A 16,104-nucleotide genomic window follows, 5' to 3' on the forward strand; every position below is an offset into this window, starting at 1 on the left:
AACAGGGTTGACCATGATTACCCCAATAAAGTTCATTTTATTTCTGCCATTAATTCATAAAATCGAACGAAAAAAAAAAAGTAGAAATGTCCTTGTTCAATTACTAGAATTATGGGAGCATCCAAACAGCCCCTATGATTATGACTGTCCCTTTGAAGTTCAAAAAAACAAATGACTCCGGTCCATTTGGATGAACCAATTATTAGTGAGTGACCCCATTTTGTCCCCCATTCATTCATGAATACTAAAGATTATGCCTACATTGATATTTTTAAATGAGAAATGATCCTATAGGACCTTCCTTCACCTATATGTATAGGACCCCAAAGGATTACTATTAAATTTGGCGCGGATCTCTAAAAAAATCAAATCCCACACCCATGTCATAACTTTTCTAGATATCCATATCAAATTTAATGGTGATCTTTTGAGGTCTTATACACATGGGTGGAGAAAAGTCCTATCACATCATTACTCTTTTTAAATTTAATACTTGGAACTTCTTTCTTCCTCGTGATGAACATTAATTCATCCTTTTGGGATCAAGGAAATGAGCTAATGGCGATGAATACTTACCATCTCTAACCATTTTGAAAGTGTACCTTCTTTTGATTTGATTAGATTGTATTAATGATTGAAAACATGGCCGAGTCGACTAAAACTCTGCTCCATGCAGACCAAGTACTTGGTAAAACTCGAGCCACTTTAAAAAAATAAAAATAAATCATAAAATTGTGCATGTAATTTGGATTCTTTTAACTTTTCTTGTCATATCGCCTGCTTTTGTATTTTCCCTTTTTTAAAGATTTTTCTAAAATGTCTCATACCGTAAATCAATTTTTCCTGTTCTTTTCACATTTGTTTGTTCCCTTTTGTGGCTACACAGTTTTTATTATGAAAAAGTTTTTGGGGACTACTCGATGCCCTGATTTTTAGGACCTGAATACATCCTAAATAAATCCATTTCCACTTCAGATCCATGAATTTGAAACTTTCAATATAAAAATCATATTCATAAAAATTGAAACAAATGGTCCAAAAAGAAGTGTACAACATGGACTATTTTTTCTTACTTGATTCATGATCATAGATGTTGAGGTGATAGACACTAGAATAGGTGCGGGAACACATTAAAACCCTACCATTCCATTGTTTCATTGGTGCTGTTTGTATAGAGCCAAAACTCTAAACAATCAAATTAGAGCCTACCTTCAAATAGTGTCAAGAAATGTGATTTCAACACTGGAAATCTTTGTGATAGCCTTAAAATATATTTTCATCTTTATTTATAAAGTTTAAAGTTTCAAAAATAGTGTAGATCGGCATATCTATAAAAACTTGAAAATATTGAAAATTGACGGTCAAAAAATGCATTACAAAATACAATATTTCCAAAACTTGAATCTATTTTTTTCTCATGTCCATGCATCTTGATGTTGAAATGATCAATTTAAGAATATTTGGGCATCAAAACAATCTCTCCTAATTAAATTTTTGAGGTAAGCTCTAATTTGATTGTTTAAAGCCCCAGCTCTATATAAACTTTTCTCTTGTTTCATTTGATTTGTTCATAACTTCATATAGCAGTAGAGATTCCCACTTTTAAAAATAAGAACTGTAAACTTTAAAGTAATTTCTTTTCAATGGAGCATCAAGCACATGGGGGCGAAGAGGCTATGCTTTTGTAAACTGTCAGAAAGTAAAGTAATACCTATTAGCATTAGCTCCTGCCACACGATGCCACTTAAGTGAACGAGACCTTCCTCTGCATTTCACTTGAGATGTTAGAGACAGAGAGAGAGAGAGTCCATATTCCGTAGTACTCTCAGGGGGGAGGGAAGGAGAGAGTCCTTTGTATTCCTAATAACTCTAAGGAGAGAGAGAGAGAGAGAGAGAGAGAGAGAGAGTCCTCAATAATCCTTACTTGAAGGCAATGATTCCTTCAATAATTTACAATTAACCTTAATGCTCAAAGGCATTAAGTACCTTACATAAGATACAGATGATCAATCTCTTTCACCTCATCAACACTAGGTGAAACTTGCACGATAATCCAGTTCCACATCAAATATTCAACAATGGGAAGAACTCACCAAAAATTCAAAAGCAATGCAAGCACCCTTGGAGAGAGAGAACCTTATTTCATTTTTACAATGTTTTCTTGTTTTTGTTCTTTTCACAAGAAAAAAATCAAGTGATTAAAAACCATACTACTGAACGATTTACAAATTTGCCTAGCTAAACAACACTGACGTAGTAAAAACTCTGCAACAGTAGAGAGAGAGAGAGAGCAACACTGATGTGGTTTTCATCAGTGGAGGAAAAATTTTAAAATAAAAAGAACAAAAAAAAAAAAGATTACAATATTCCCCTAGGATGGAAGGTAGCTCTCCTACACTAGAAAACCTTTACCCAGAACCATTCATGATCACCAACTTACACCACCCCAAAGCTTCTCCAATTCTCCTTCACCTCCCCGAACCCCACTTCTGCTCGCATCTCTCTCTCTCTCTCTATCTCTCTCTCTCTCTCTCTCTCTCTCTCTCTCATGTCTCACCTTCACATCTTCCTCGAGGGAATTTGGACACATCAATATTCACTTCAATCCATCACTAGAATTCCATATACATCCCCTCCCCAGACATCTACACCAACAAATTCCGGCATAATCAGATAGTACCCAGCCGAAAAGATGGATAAGCAGGCATAGATTATAACCAAAATGATATAAACAAGGCCCCCTGGTGACATAGGCCAGATTTCATGAAATCTGACCCACAAAAGGCAGAAAGTTAACACTTTAACAGGCATATTGACCGCCAATATTCAACTTCTTTATCTCGGTTGTTTTCACTTAACAGGTAAATTGTTGCTGATATTCGACCCCTCTTTGTCTCCCCCAATTTTTTCTTCTTTTTGTATTTAGTTTTTAGGCAGCCAGTTTGAGAAATATATAAATTGGTGAAGTAGAAAGAAGGATCGCGTGTCACGAAGTTCACCATTGCCTTAGAAACTTCTAGCCTGGAACTGACACAATGGGTCATAGTCATAGGCCTCTCCAGCCTTCACAAAACGCCCCTTTACTCGTTTCCTTATGTCTGCCCTAGCCTTACGAGAGGCATACCGGATTTTCTTTTCAAACCTGTCAAATATCAACACCAAAAAATTTGCCTTCTGAGGGAACAAAACCCATTATGCTTAATACTCCATTTTAATTTTAATATCCAAAATTTATAAAATCAAATGAAAGCACGATAACCAGAGATGATTTCGTTATACTAAAATTCTCTTTTTGACCTAAAATGAGAAAAGCCCAACTTACTCCTATAAAATAAAATGTGAAATAATAATATCAAACAATTTTTTGATTGAATAAAATATGAATAGAGGAATAATCAGTAGGTTATACCTGATCTACAATAAATGGCGAGCTAAAAGTAACCAATCAATGGATGTACAGTGTTTGAGAAAGCGATAAGGACCTACCAACTAGATCAGGTCATGTTGGCTTGGGGTCGTACTCTCTCTCCAACACCGTCCATCAATACATCAGATGGTGGTCGGTCATGATCTATGATAGTTCAAGTCAATGTTTTAAGAGGAGGCGAGCTCCTCGATTGTGCATGTTTTAAAAAATGCAAAAGAAGAAAAAACAAAAACAAAACAAAAAAAAAGAGGAGAAAAGGGCAAATGGACAAAGGGAAAGAAATCCGCATCCCTCTCTCTCTCTCTCTCTCTCTCTCTCTCTCTCTCACCCATTTACTTCTTTTTTTTTTTTTGTGTGTGTGTGGGGGGGGGGCAGAGAGATCAATCAAGATTAACTCACTTTCGGGTTTTCTTCTTCTCCTTGTATCGCAAAACCGCACTGTCCCTCGATTGAGGGAATGTGCCTTCAGGGCCCGACAGGTCCCACGGTGGCTCCCCCATAAAAAGTGTCGACGAAATTCCACAGTCTTGGTAATCTCCTGCATTACTCTCCCCTGTCATTCCAGAAAACGAGAGGGATACACTCGAACAGGCTTGCCTCACTGGAAAAGTGAGGTCAAGGCCAGTACATCTATCATGGCCTGACACTATTGGTTCACTACAAGTGGTCGTTTGGATGGTATTCACATGTCGAGAAATGCACGGAGTGAGAACATTCGAGCCATCTGGCCTTACTGAAGATGCCTGCAAAAGAACCACAATCTAAGTCCTCTTATCATAATTCTTTTTTTCTAACTAAACCCATTCTAGTGGAGCACTTTTTTTTTCCTTTTGAGACCAATTCTAGTTTGTTTTAGCATTCTTCTATGACATAGATTGCTTGTACAAGTATAAACATCATCAGTCATAGCATGTCTCATAAGAGGCAATCATACCACATTCAATTAATTCACACAACTAGAATCTCTTAAATGTGTAACTTGACTTATGAAAAATGTAATACAAAAGCTTCAAATAAGGGAGATAAGGATGATTGGCTCATTATTGGAACTGAGACTTCATGCTCTAGTAAATCATTATTGAAACTGGCACTTTATGTTCATCTAGGAAAAGAAGTGATGAATGATAAACACTAGAAACCACCCAGAACTGATGGAGTCATTGCGTAAAAGAGAGATAAATTTGTAATCAAAAGACAAGAGATGGAGAAAGCAATGTAACAAACCTCCATTGAATTTTCACTTTGGGCATTTGAATTAGCAACAGAAGCGTTCTTCCCCATAAACAAGCTATCAACACCAGCATCGTCAAAAAGATATCCTGAAGGATTGTGGGAACCACCAAACAACTCTTCATAGTCATCAAAGTCCAAGTCAACATCATCGACATTGAAATCTTTATAAATATCGTCATCACAAATTCCAAGGCCCTTAATTTCAGTAGAGCACATCTGCACACAACAGTATATTTAGTACAGTGGAACATGAAAACATAGAAAAATTTAGCAAATTAAAAATTTTCATCAAGTAGAAAAGTGAAGTTAGATGAAGATTTGATCTAATACTTAATTCAACATCAATTTGAAGCACTGATCTACCAACCCTTGATTCATCCCTTTAACCACATATCATTCTCAACTCCTCACTTACCAATTTGATGCATATATACTTTTTCTCATGCATCAATTCTTTTTCAACACTCAATGTTGGTGTGAACTTCAATAGATATCTAAATTTTAAAAGGGACTGAATAACTGTTAGGTACAATCCAGAAACTTATATACAAATCATAAGATTGTGAAGAAAAATGGTTTTTATGTACCACAGAACAATAAAATTAACCAAACATCCTGCAGACTTACATTATATCGGAACAAATAGTTGAAATTAAAGTAGAGAAGAAAACAGGTTGGTAGGATCTAGAGAGAGAAAGAGAGGAAAGAAAATAAAGATGAAGAAGAACGGAGAGAGAGAAAGATGTGCGAGAGATAGAGAGGAACATATGAGTTTAATTGTCAAGCTCAGAGCGAGAAAATGCTTTTATTTGCATGAATTGTTAGCTAACACATAAAATACACTAATTATGCTGCAAAATCATTGAAAATATGCCCCAAAACATCTCTTACACCTTACTACATTGGCGCGACATTGGTTAGCAAGAGGGAGGTGGAGGGTTCACACTTGAAACCAGCCAGAAAAAAAAGAATAAAAGATATTAGAGAATCCTTTCTGAAATTACATTGTAAAGAAAATGCAGAAAGGAAAATCACCTTGGGTGGGGTAAAGTCGGAGGTTACAACTTGTTGATCAACTTGTGACATCGAGTCCAAAGCAGGAATTCGTGAAGATCCCACACAAAAATCCACTTTGTCACCATTTTCCATTGAACCCCAACTATTGCTCACATTGTTCTCATCGATCGTCATCAAACCCATTCCTTGCTCACAGGTAGTATCTTCGGTGGAGGGGAAATCCATAACAAATGTCCAAATTCTTGAAAGTTCAGTAGCAGAGGGGCAACCTGAATAGCAGTTAATTGTCTGTCTCTTATGACCTGAAGCAGATCCTGGGGCCCCATGGCCATTCCAATCACAATTTTGACAAAGAGATGTACTCTCGTCAAGACATCTAACAATTGCTGGCTGAGAACTGCATCTGTCGCATACAAGTGTTCGTGAATGACGCCTAGAAAGTGCATTTGCAGAATGCACCTTGCGATCACATGATAAGCATAAGCAAGCTGCATCGGACCTACAGTACACCATAGACCTTTGGTCCCCGCAAAAGTCACAAAGAGGACCCATGTTCCCTTCAACACTTTGGATGAAATTGAAGGCCAATTGTTTGTACAGTTTGAACTCTGGTATTTTATGCACCCTAGCACCTTAGACTCTCAAAAGGTTCACAACATGAAGCAATAAGATGTTCACTGGATCCCGAAGGGTGCTTATGTCAACCTTGAAGTTGAATAAATATATGCATTTCAAGATTTGGAGAAGTCACAACAAGAAGACAGTAAACATCCTCGTACAATATAATTTTCCTGATTAAACTTCCTGGTACAAATCAACAGTTTCTGATTTCAATTAGGATAGTTTATTTGCAGCCAAAGTTCACATCTACTAAAAAACAATCCAAAATGAACACATATTTTCATAAGAAAAAATATTTTTTATTGTATCACACAGGACAACCAAAAACTGTAGATGGATAAATAAAATGGACAAAGAAAAACAAAGAAGCTAGTTTTTTTTCTCCAAATTCAGATTACAATACCTAAAAATAGCTACAATATGTCAACTAGAAGGCCCGAAACTAAACAAGTCATTGACAGACACAAGCTTATATCATAAGAAAGATAATAGAAAACAAAGCAAGAATTGATGTCATCAACTGGGATTATTATGAAGTTTCAAGAAAGGGGCAGAGTAGTAGATGTTATTTCAACAGAAATAACATAATGAATTGCCTCTAAGAGTTAACTTTGCAAGAGAGATGATAAAATACGAAGGAAGAATAACCGTTTCTGTCAACTAGAAGCCAAGGACTAATTCCCCCCCACTAAAACATACTCCACAGAGGGCCCCCGCCAAAAAAGCACTCTCACCATAAACCTGGGTACTAGTTTTCTTTCCATCAAATCCCCCACATGGGAGAACAAGGGGATTTAGGATCAAAATGCCCCTGGATCAATCAATGGGAAAAAAGAATAAAAATCTCGATTCACTGTTCTTTTCTCTCTCTATAAACCTGAAAAACTATTAATATCTATCTTCTTTCTCTCTCATCTTATCCAAACCCGAGACCGAACGTTTATTCCATCTTATCCAACAATGAAGCAACTGATCATACAGCTCTCTCATCTCCGCTCTCCAACTTCACGCCAATCCCTTCACCGATCAGAATCTAGTGATCACTGGCCATTATTAAAAGGCCCAAGGAATCCCAGGCCCGAGATCAATGGTTCAAAAGGTCGATGGAAAAATGTAAAGAACTGCCAAGAAATAGCCAAAAAGAGCTAAAAAGTTAGCTAAAAGCCATAGAACCACACATGCCCATACTTGGGGAAGACGAATTGGAAAAATTTGCGGTGAGCACCAATGTTTTCAACCATCTAGGGTCTTCCGAGTAATTGAATAGATAACTTCACGAGCAGAGATATGATCAAATAGGGGTGCTCAGGGTCCCATGCCAAGTGGCAGCTTTCAGGTGAATCCTAGAGGCGTTGCAGGAATCAGATAGCTCGGATGATGTGATTGTTAGGTTGCACAGGCTTGATAGTTTGTCTATTTTCTTGTTTATTGTCTTCAGTGTCTTTTTTAGACTATAGGTATGAGAAGGGCGTTATTGGGAGGAGGAGCTCTAGATATTCATATAGGAAAGAGAGGGGTAGTGTTTTGATTTGTCAAGGAAGGAAAAGCATTTTGGTCAGGGGTTTTTATATAGCAACAGCTACAGCCTTTGTTACATATTGAGGTAGTTCTTCTTTTTCTTTGTTGATTGATTCAGTGAAATTGTGGTCCTAATCCCTTGTTATCTCACCTAGAGGGTTTGATAAAAATAATATCAATACCCAGGTTTACAGTGAAGTGAGCTTTCTTAATGGGGGTTCTCTATGGATATTATGCAAATTTCCCTTTCCTATTATTTCATTAGGAAATATATTGCAAATGAACAATCTCAAATAGCTTAAGATTGAACTTTGCACTGTATCTTCGTAAGTACATAGCACCCTACTGGTAGCTACATGCAAATTTCTGCAGCTTCTAACACCAATGGGAAAACTAATTATTGAAAACAAATTCCTTCCATACAAGGATGACAAAAACAACAAAATGGACAAGGCATGTACAAGTAACAAAATGCAAGCGCAATATTGACATGCTATTCATCTTCCACCAGATACACACATCAAACATATTTAAATTCAAACTATGCTATCGAATGTAAATTGTACAGAAATTGCAATAAGTGCTGCTTTAAGTGCTTTCATTGTCAATAAATCATTCCAATGAGGACACCATGCAACCAAACCCATGCTTCCCCAAAATATAGATGGAGGTCACTATCAATCAACAATATTATGCAACCAATTCCATGCTTTCAAAAACGATAGATGAGAGCACATACAGTGCTTATGAGTTACGATGATTATAAATCTTCAGGAAATTCAGAGAATTTAGGAGCTCAAGTAGTAAGGGAGGACTTGGAGAGAGTTTCACATAGGAGCCTCATTCACACTTATACACCTACTGAAGAAGCTGGTCAGAAGGATGGGCATTCTCTCCACATAAAGATTGTGCTTCCCAGAGGGAATCTCCAGGGAACAAACAAAATCCAGATTCATCGCGGCTATCCAAAATGTTCAAAAGATTGTGTTTAAAGACAAAAACATCTTGAAATAAAACCCCATTATAATAATAGACAAAAAATACACTCATAGTAACATACAATTGCATTTTAAAAACTTTTAGTTGATTTCTCAATTATGTAAAACGTATATATCATGGAACTCTATTCTTAACAACTTCAATAAGATCATGACCCAGAAATCTGAAAGCCCATAACATTCTTCAGAGATGTTTTTTTTTTTTTTGGAACTAAATACGCAACATAACTCCACTGGTGGCTGTTCAAAACACATCTTGGCAGACCTCACAAATGCATAAATCAGCACCTATCATTAGTTCCATAGCATGCGCATGTTGATGCCGTTTATGAACCTATCGACACCTAAAAGCCGCACAACTTTCTGTTACCGACTCTCAAGGGTAAAAAGAAACAGTATAATCATAACTACCATATGGACAAAATGTTTTACAGCACGTCAACGCATATCAAATCCAATAAATAATGTACAGGACAACAACACAGAGATATTAAGAACAGATTCCAAATATTGAGTTCAGTCCCAACAGCAATAGAAAATCCCAATTGTCATTTAGATCTATAAAAATTAACAAAAACATTGACAGGAGAAACATGCGCATGACTAGAAGTACAAAAATTCATAGTGGGATCTCTGCAATTATAATCAGAAATAACTTTTGCCTCCAGTTGATTTTTCAGAATCCAAACAGAAGTTCACTATCAAAAAACCGGGAAAAGAGAATCTAGATATTGCATGAGGGGGAGAATTTCTCCAAAAACATAATAGAATCTGCAAAAACCCTAATCTGCAGCAGGACTCACAGACTTTCATTTAGAGCTAAAGACCCCTCATACACCCTTTTTTCTGCAGAAACAATATATCTTGACAAAGACTACACAAGTAGCCATGAAATTCCTAATATTCACCAATAATTTTGTACATTTCCTATGCTCAAACATACCTACAGGCAAAGCATACCAAAAAATCCAATTTCTCAGCAGGTACTCAACAATTTTCATTTCTAAAACAAAAATTTTCATAAAAACACCACAGAGGTAACCCGAAAGCCCCATCATGAAAAATTGCTAAGAAAAATGAAGATAGTACCATGCTATAAACAAGAATTCCCACAAGAAATTCAACCATAAAACCTTCAAAAACCTTTAATCGAATATATATTTCAGTAACTTCCATGAATTCACGAAACGTCCGCAAAAAAAAATAAATCAGAAAGTGGCTTCTAAAACCCCCAACCGTCATCAGAGTTACAGCGAAACAGTAACACTCAGCTGATCCAAAAGTTAAAACTTAAAACAGGGACTGATGAACGAAACCAAAACCAGAGACATGATAAAGAAATTAGGGTTAGGGTGTTACCCTAGACAGATCCAAATTGGAGTAAAGCTCCTCTTCTTCCTTTCTCTCTCTATCTTCTTCTTCTTCTCCCTATATCTTCTTCTTTTTCTCTCTCTACCCTTCCTTTTCACTTTCTCTCTCTAAACTCCTCTTTCTCTTTCTAAGTGTGGATGAGATGACGAAGGCTGATGTAACATAAAGCGCGAGACGGAAAAGGTTAATAACGGCGTTATCGGTAAGAAACCGGCCCAGAATTTGTCGGTCTCCCAGAATACGTACGGTCAAACTTTCCTCAGAAAAAACATGACCTAAAATAGCCCAAACATATTTACTAACCCTATAGCTTGCCCTTTTTTGTGACCGGTTTTTCTTATTCTATATTGGGGTTGGGTTTGTTAAAAGATTTAACCTATGGGAAAAGTTTATGTAGAGCCGAGCCTCTAAACAATCTCTACCTCAAAATTTTCACTTGAAGAGGTTGTTTTGATGCTCAAATATCCTCAAATTGATCATCTCAATATCAAGATATATGGACATGAGGAAAAAATGGATTTTGAATGTTGAATATAGTGTATTTTGAAACTTATTTTTTATTGTCAATTTTCAAGATTTTCGAGTTTTCATAGATATGTCGATCGACACTATTTTTTTAAGCTTTAAACTTTATAAATAAAAATGTTAAGGCTATCATAAAGATTTCCAATATTGGAACCACATTTCTCAACACTGTTTGAAGGTAGGCTCTAATTTGATTGTTTAGAGCCTAGGCTCTATACATACGGCACCCTTAAACTATACAAGAGTTAGGAAAAAGTTTATAAGGAGCCAAGGCTCTAAACAATCAAATTAGAGCCTACCTCAAACATTTCACTAGAAGAGATAGTTTTAATGCTCAAATATCCTCAAATTAATCATCTCGACATCAAGATGCATAGACATCATAAAAAATTTGATTTCAAGTTTTGGAAGTAGTTCATTTTTGGACCGTTAATTTTTAAGATTTTCAAGTTTTCATAGATCGGCTCGACTTATACTATTTTTTAAGCTTTAAATTTTATAATTAGAAATGAAAATATATTTAAAGGCTATCACAAATATTTTCAGTATTGAAGCCACATTTAATGGCACTATTTTAAGATGTGCTTTATTTTGATTGTTTAAAGCCCCGGCTCTATACCAACTATTCCCTTAAGAAATTTGAAATTCTAAAAATAGTGTACATCAAACAACAGGTTTACAAACATTTGAAAATCTTGTAAATAGAAGATAAACATAACTTGTTATGAGAAGCATTATTTTAAGCAATGTTGTCAAATTCACTTTGGTAACATAACTTGTTATAAGATATATTATTTTTAGCAATGTTATCATATTCGCTTTAGAGTATTCTTCGGTTTGGTGAAAGAAATGAAGTAATTTAGCGCTTTGTCCTATTCAATGGAAAAATTTTGACTTTTTTAATTGAATATTAACATATAAAACTAATACAAATTAAAAATAAAATTTCAAACAAAATAAAGAATACATTTATATAGATGTTTCTTTGCTTAGGTCGAAGAGGCCAAAGCTTCGGTCAAATTCGCTCAAAGCAAACCCGAATATGACCAAAGCAGCCCGAATCTAACCGAAACGGCAACACCAGGCTTCGCTTTGCTTTCGTCTATACTTAAAAACCAAAAGCGTCGGCCTCTTTGGCCGAAGCGAAGTGAATTAGACCATAATAATTTTTAGGACTTGAAAAGATATGGGTATTTATGGTTTCACTGAGGATATGGCTCTTAAACCAATATCAAATATTTGAAAAAAGACTCTAATGATGATGATGATATATATATATATATCTTAGGGCCAAGATCATCTTTTTGAATGTCTTTCAATTTTGAAATACTTATTTCTACTGATTTTGATGTGCAACTTACTTCTATATAGTTTCTATATAGTTGTATAACCTTATTGAACTTTACCTTTCTGATTGGGGAAATGTGTAGGAGTGCACTGTACACCAAATGTGCATGATAATGTGTATAGACCAGAGGGGCATTAGTCAACTTCTAAATGGATGGTGGGGATTAATCAAAAGTAGGATCCACTATATCGGATCCCCATTGTTCATGCGAACAGATCTGGGGTTGCTCGCCAGTCCTGGGCAAAGCAAACCGGCCCTAAATGATGTAAAAAAGCCTATGACAAATAAGGATAAAAACCACCTAAGGACTTGTGATCGTGTGAGTCCCTATTGTGAACCAGGTTGTCCGCTCCGACGAACCACTTAGAGGCAATTCCCCAATCTGGGAGGGGTCCAGAAACCAAAGGGTCCTTGGTTTTGAGCCGATTCCATGGAAGTCCGGTGATTTTTTAATTATATAGATTATCTGTAGATGACCAAAGGAGCATGTTCTCGACCATGATGGATCAGGACAACCCCATGTTTTACTCAATCTCCATCATGCGTCATCAGAAGCCGAAGAATCGCCACCATCCATCATCATGAACCACTGGTGTGGATCTTGTTCTACTTTGTACCATTCACCAAAGGTGCATTTATGGTAGTGCGTAATTTCTTTGGAAAAAAAAAAATTGGGGCTCTAAACAATCAAATTAGAGCATACCTTCAAATAGTATCGAGAAATGTAGTTTCAATCTTGGAAATCTTTTTGGTAGTCTTAAAATACATTTTCATTTTTATTTATAAAGTTTAAAGTTTCAAAAAATAATGCAGTTCCAGAGATCTATGAAAATTTGAAAAATCTTGAAAATTGACGATTCATATCCATGAATGTCTATAAGATCGATTTGAGGATATTTTCATATTAAAACGACCTCTTGAAGTGAAATTTTTGAGGTAGGCTTTGATTTGATTGTTTAGAGCCTCGGCTCTATATAAACTTTTTCTTAAAAAATTTCCTCGTTGGTAGATCTTAGATGATACTTGGATGGCCGAGGTTTCCAATTGACACGTGGCTTTCATCTAGACATCACATAAAAGTCCCCACGAGACTCCGACCTTTGTCTCGAGTGCCAAAACAGTAAATTTCTTTAATTTTAAAACGAGGACTTTTCATGGCATTTGCATCAATAAAAGGGGTAATTTCGGCTAATATAATTTTGTGGTCGTACGGACCTATGCCTTTGAATGAAATGCAGCTAAGTCCTTACAAAATCTGACAGAACCTGATGTGTTGGAAGGCCTTTCCAAGCGGGTCCGTAGATCTCAAAAGTTACAGTCTTTTACTAAAATATCCCTGTTCGATTGCAAAAAATAGCAAGACCACCTCTATCAATAAGAGAAATGACAAGCGTCTCCCTTCTAGACCATTAAAAGGATACCATGTCCAAAGAAAATAAATAAATAAATTTACACACATGCCTATATTTAAATACGAATAAACAAAAATATTTTGCAAAAAGATTACAAGCTCCTGGAGGAGCATGCCTTTCATATATCCTCGAGATAAAATCCAAAGAGTGCGAATATTTTTCATCATCATCATTTATTATAGCTTTTTTTTAGCTATTTAAGGTCGGCTATACTAATCCAAGTCCACTTCTCTACTTTATCAAGGACTATGCCTTTAGTTTTTTCTTAATTAGTTAGGATCGGCTATACGATTTCAGGTTCATCGTTCTGCTTTATCAATGACCATATTTTTAGTGAGGTCATAAGTCCACAACCTAGCTATCAACCTCTAAATTATAATATGTAACCTGCACATCCTAGCTATCAACCTCAAGGAAATGTAGCTAGAAAAAAAAAAGACTTCCTAGGACTCACCATGTGTTACTATGAGCCGGGGGAGCTCTATATAGTTTATGCTGACCGTTCACATTTAATATGACACTAGTCTAAAGATTTGTAAGGTTTTGTAAAAAAGCAAATTATTTTGAGTTTTTTTTCCTCATAATTGTACTCCTATGTCTCCAAAGCCCCAAGCCCGGCCGGATGAAACCAGAGCCTCATGGCCAATGTCTTGCGACCCATTGCCTAATGGATAATTGGTTCATGTGGGTTGGACCGCATTTCTACAATGTACGGTCTCAAGGTATAAAGCATTCATCTTAAATATGGACGCAAATAGGTGGCCCATCTAAAAACAATTGAAACTAACGGTTCAAATGTTCTTTTTTCAAATGTTATTTTCATATTCATGAACTCCATTTCAAAAATAGATTTTCAAGAGTCTGACTCATTTCTACATGAACTCATAGAAACCGTGTCCTTGCCTAATAGCGTTTGGATCATCCATCCATTTTTTGTTAGTCAAATCAAAGTATTTAGAAGCTAAAAATATAATTTATTTAGAAAATACTCATACGGTCTAAAGTCGGTCTCATATTTCACAGGAACCAATCTCCTGATCGGCTATTTTACCCTTGGGCGCAAGCACACAGAGTTCTCCCGCAGGAGCACACTATAGGAGCATATGCCGCATGCATAGAGTGAGAGACATGAGACTTAGAGAGAGAGACCCACGCGTATTATTCAACACCCAAAGTGGAAAACAAAAGAGGGAGTTCCCAATATGAATGCAACAACATCAATTTTCTAAATTCACACACATATATGCATAAATAATAGAGGATTTTTCCTTTAGCATGTAGAGAGAGATGAGTTCATGGATTTCATAATATCAAAGCCTAAATTGGACATAGCTACATGTAAAGAGAGAAAGGGGGAGGACTTCTTTTTGGGTGGGTAGACAAAAAGTGCATTTCAATCATTTTCCAAAATCCAAAAGGTTGCCTACATGGCCATGGAGACACCTAATACCCTAGATGAAAAGAGAGATATAGAATGAGATACCCCCAATGGCCTAAATGGGGTGAGAGAGAGACCCCCTGATTCCCTAGAGGGGAGAGAGAGAGTGTGATGCTGATCAAATTTCGGTCGGTATAAATTTTTAATTTTGTTTTGGGATTGTATATTAATTTTGTTTTGGGATTGTATACGATAAGACCATTTACTTTTATATTTACCTCTTGTAGAGAGACATCACCATTACTCACAATCATCCCAGGTGAAATCTGATAGCTTAGCTGCGTTCTAAAGTTCGAGAATAATTTTTTTGAATTTTGAGCTTGGTTAATAAAATAAATACATCTACCCAATTTCACATCCAATGGTCAAAATTAATTGTGACCACCTTATGCAAAAGGTACATGGTTTCATTATATATTTTCTCTTTTTGTTTTTTGTAATTTTATTTTTAGAGAAGCAGGTGGACTTTTTATTTATTTGTATTCAGATTCATTTTTAGAAATAGGATTAATATGAGTTTTTTTAATTTAGTTGATAGTCTTTTTTTTCTTTAAAAAAATATCTATTTTTATCTTGGGGAAGTCTCATCTTTTAGTTAGGAAGGTGGATAAATTCGTTATTTTTAGAGTTTATTTTTAATTTAAAATAATATCTCTTTTTGGGTAACTCTATATTTAGTAAGACATTTATTTTTATCTTTTTATATGCTTTGATTTAGGAAGGTTTTTTGAGCAAGTAATATAAACCTATATGATAAAGACATTCCAAAAGCAAGTTTTAAAAAGTTGTTTTAAAAAAAGGATGCTTTGATTTAGGAAGGTTTTTTGAGCAAGTAATATAAACCTATATGATAAAGACATTCCAAAAGCAAGTTTTAAAAAGTTGTTTTAAAAAAAGGATATGTGGTGGTCTTTTGGATTACGTGGATAGAAGTCGTTTCTTTTAGCAAGTTTGTCTTTAGTGGATGGGAAAAAGAAATGTATACAATGAGAGTATTTACCTTTATTACAGGTAGTCTCAATTTTCAATTTTTTTAAATGTTAGAGTTATTTTTTTTTTTTTTAAAAAAATATATCTTTTAAGAAAATTTAGAAGAGAACTTTTTTATAAAAGAAAAATTTTGATCTAAACAATCAAATTAAAGCGCATTTCAAAAATTTCATTGGAATAGATTGTTCTACTGCTCAAATATCCTC

At 35.5% G+C, this 16,104-nt stretch overlaps 1 protein-coding gene across 3 annotated transcripts; it reads right to left on the reverse strand.

Moving 5' to 3' along the window:
* Positions 1-2,121: 2,121 nt before the first annotated feature.
* On the reverse strand, positions 2,122-10,377 carry COL9 (CONSTANS-like 9). 3 transcript variants are annotated; one of them, XM_006857646.4, is made up of 5 exons: positions 10,174-10,377; positions 5,696-6,481; positions 4,652-4,876; positions 3,827-4,170; positions 2,122-3,142 (listed from the first exon to the last, which is right to left on the reverse strand). In XM_006857646.4, the coding sequence occupies exons 2-5, from the start codon at positions 6,227-6,229 to the stop codon at positions 3,007-3,009; spliced, it is 1,239 nt and encodes a 412-aa protein (XP_006857708.1). In that variant the 5' UTR covers positions 6,230-6,481; positions 10,174-10,377; the 3' UTR covers positions 2,122-3,006. The 3 variants fall into 3 exon arrangements, with proteins under 3 accessions (XP_006857708.1, XP_020531257.1, XP_088705286.1); XM_020675598.2 differs by having other exon boundaries at positions 9,904-10,180; XM_088849160.1 differs by having other exon boundaries at positions 2,692-3,171.
* Positions 10,378-16,104: the final 5,727 nt, after the last annotated feature.

Source organism: Amborella trichopoda, chromosome 10 (genome assembly GCF_054954075.1).
Source record: "Amborella trichopoda isolate Santa Cruz 75 chromosome 10, AtrichopodaSantaCruz75HAP2 v2.0, whole genome shotgun sequence".
NCBI lineage: Eukaryota > Viridiplantae > Streptophyta > Magnoliopsida > Amborellales > Amborellaceae > Amborella > Amborella trichopoda.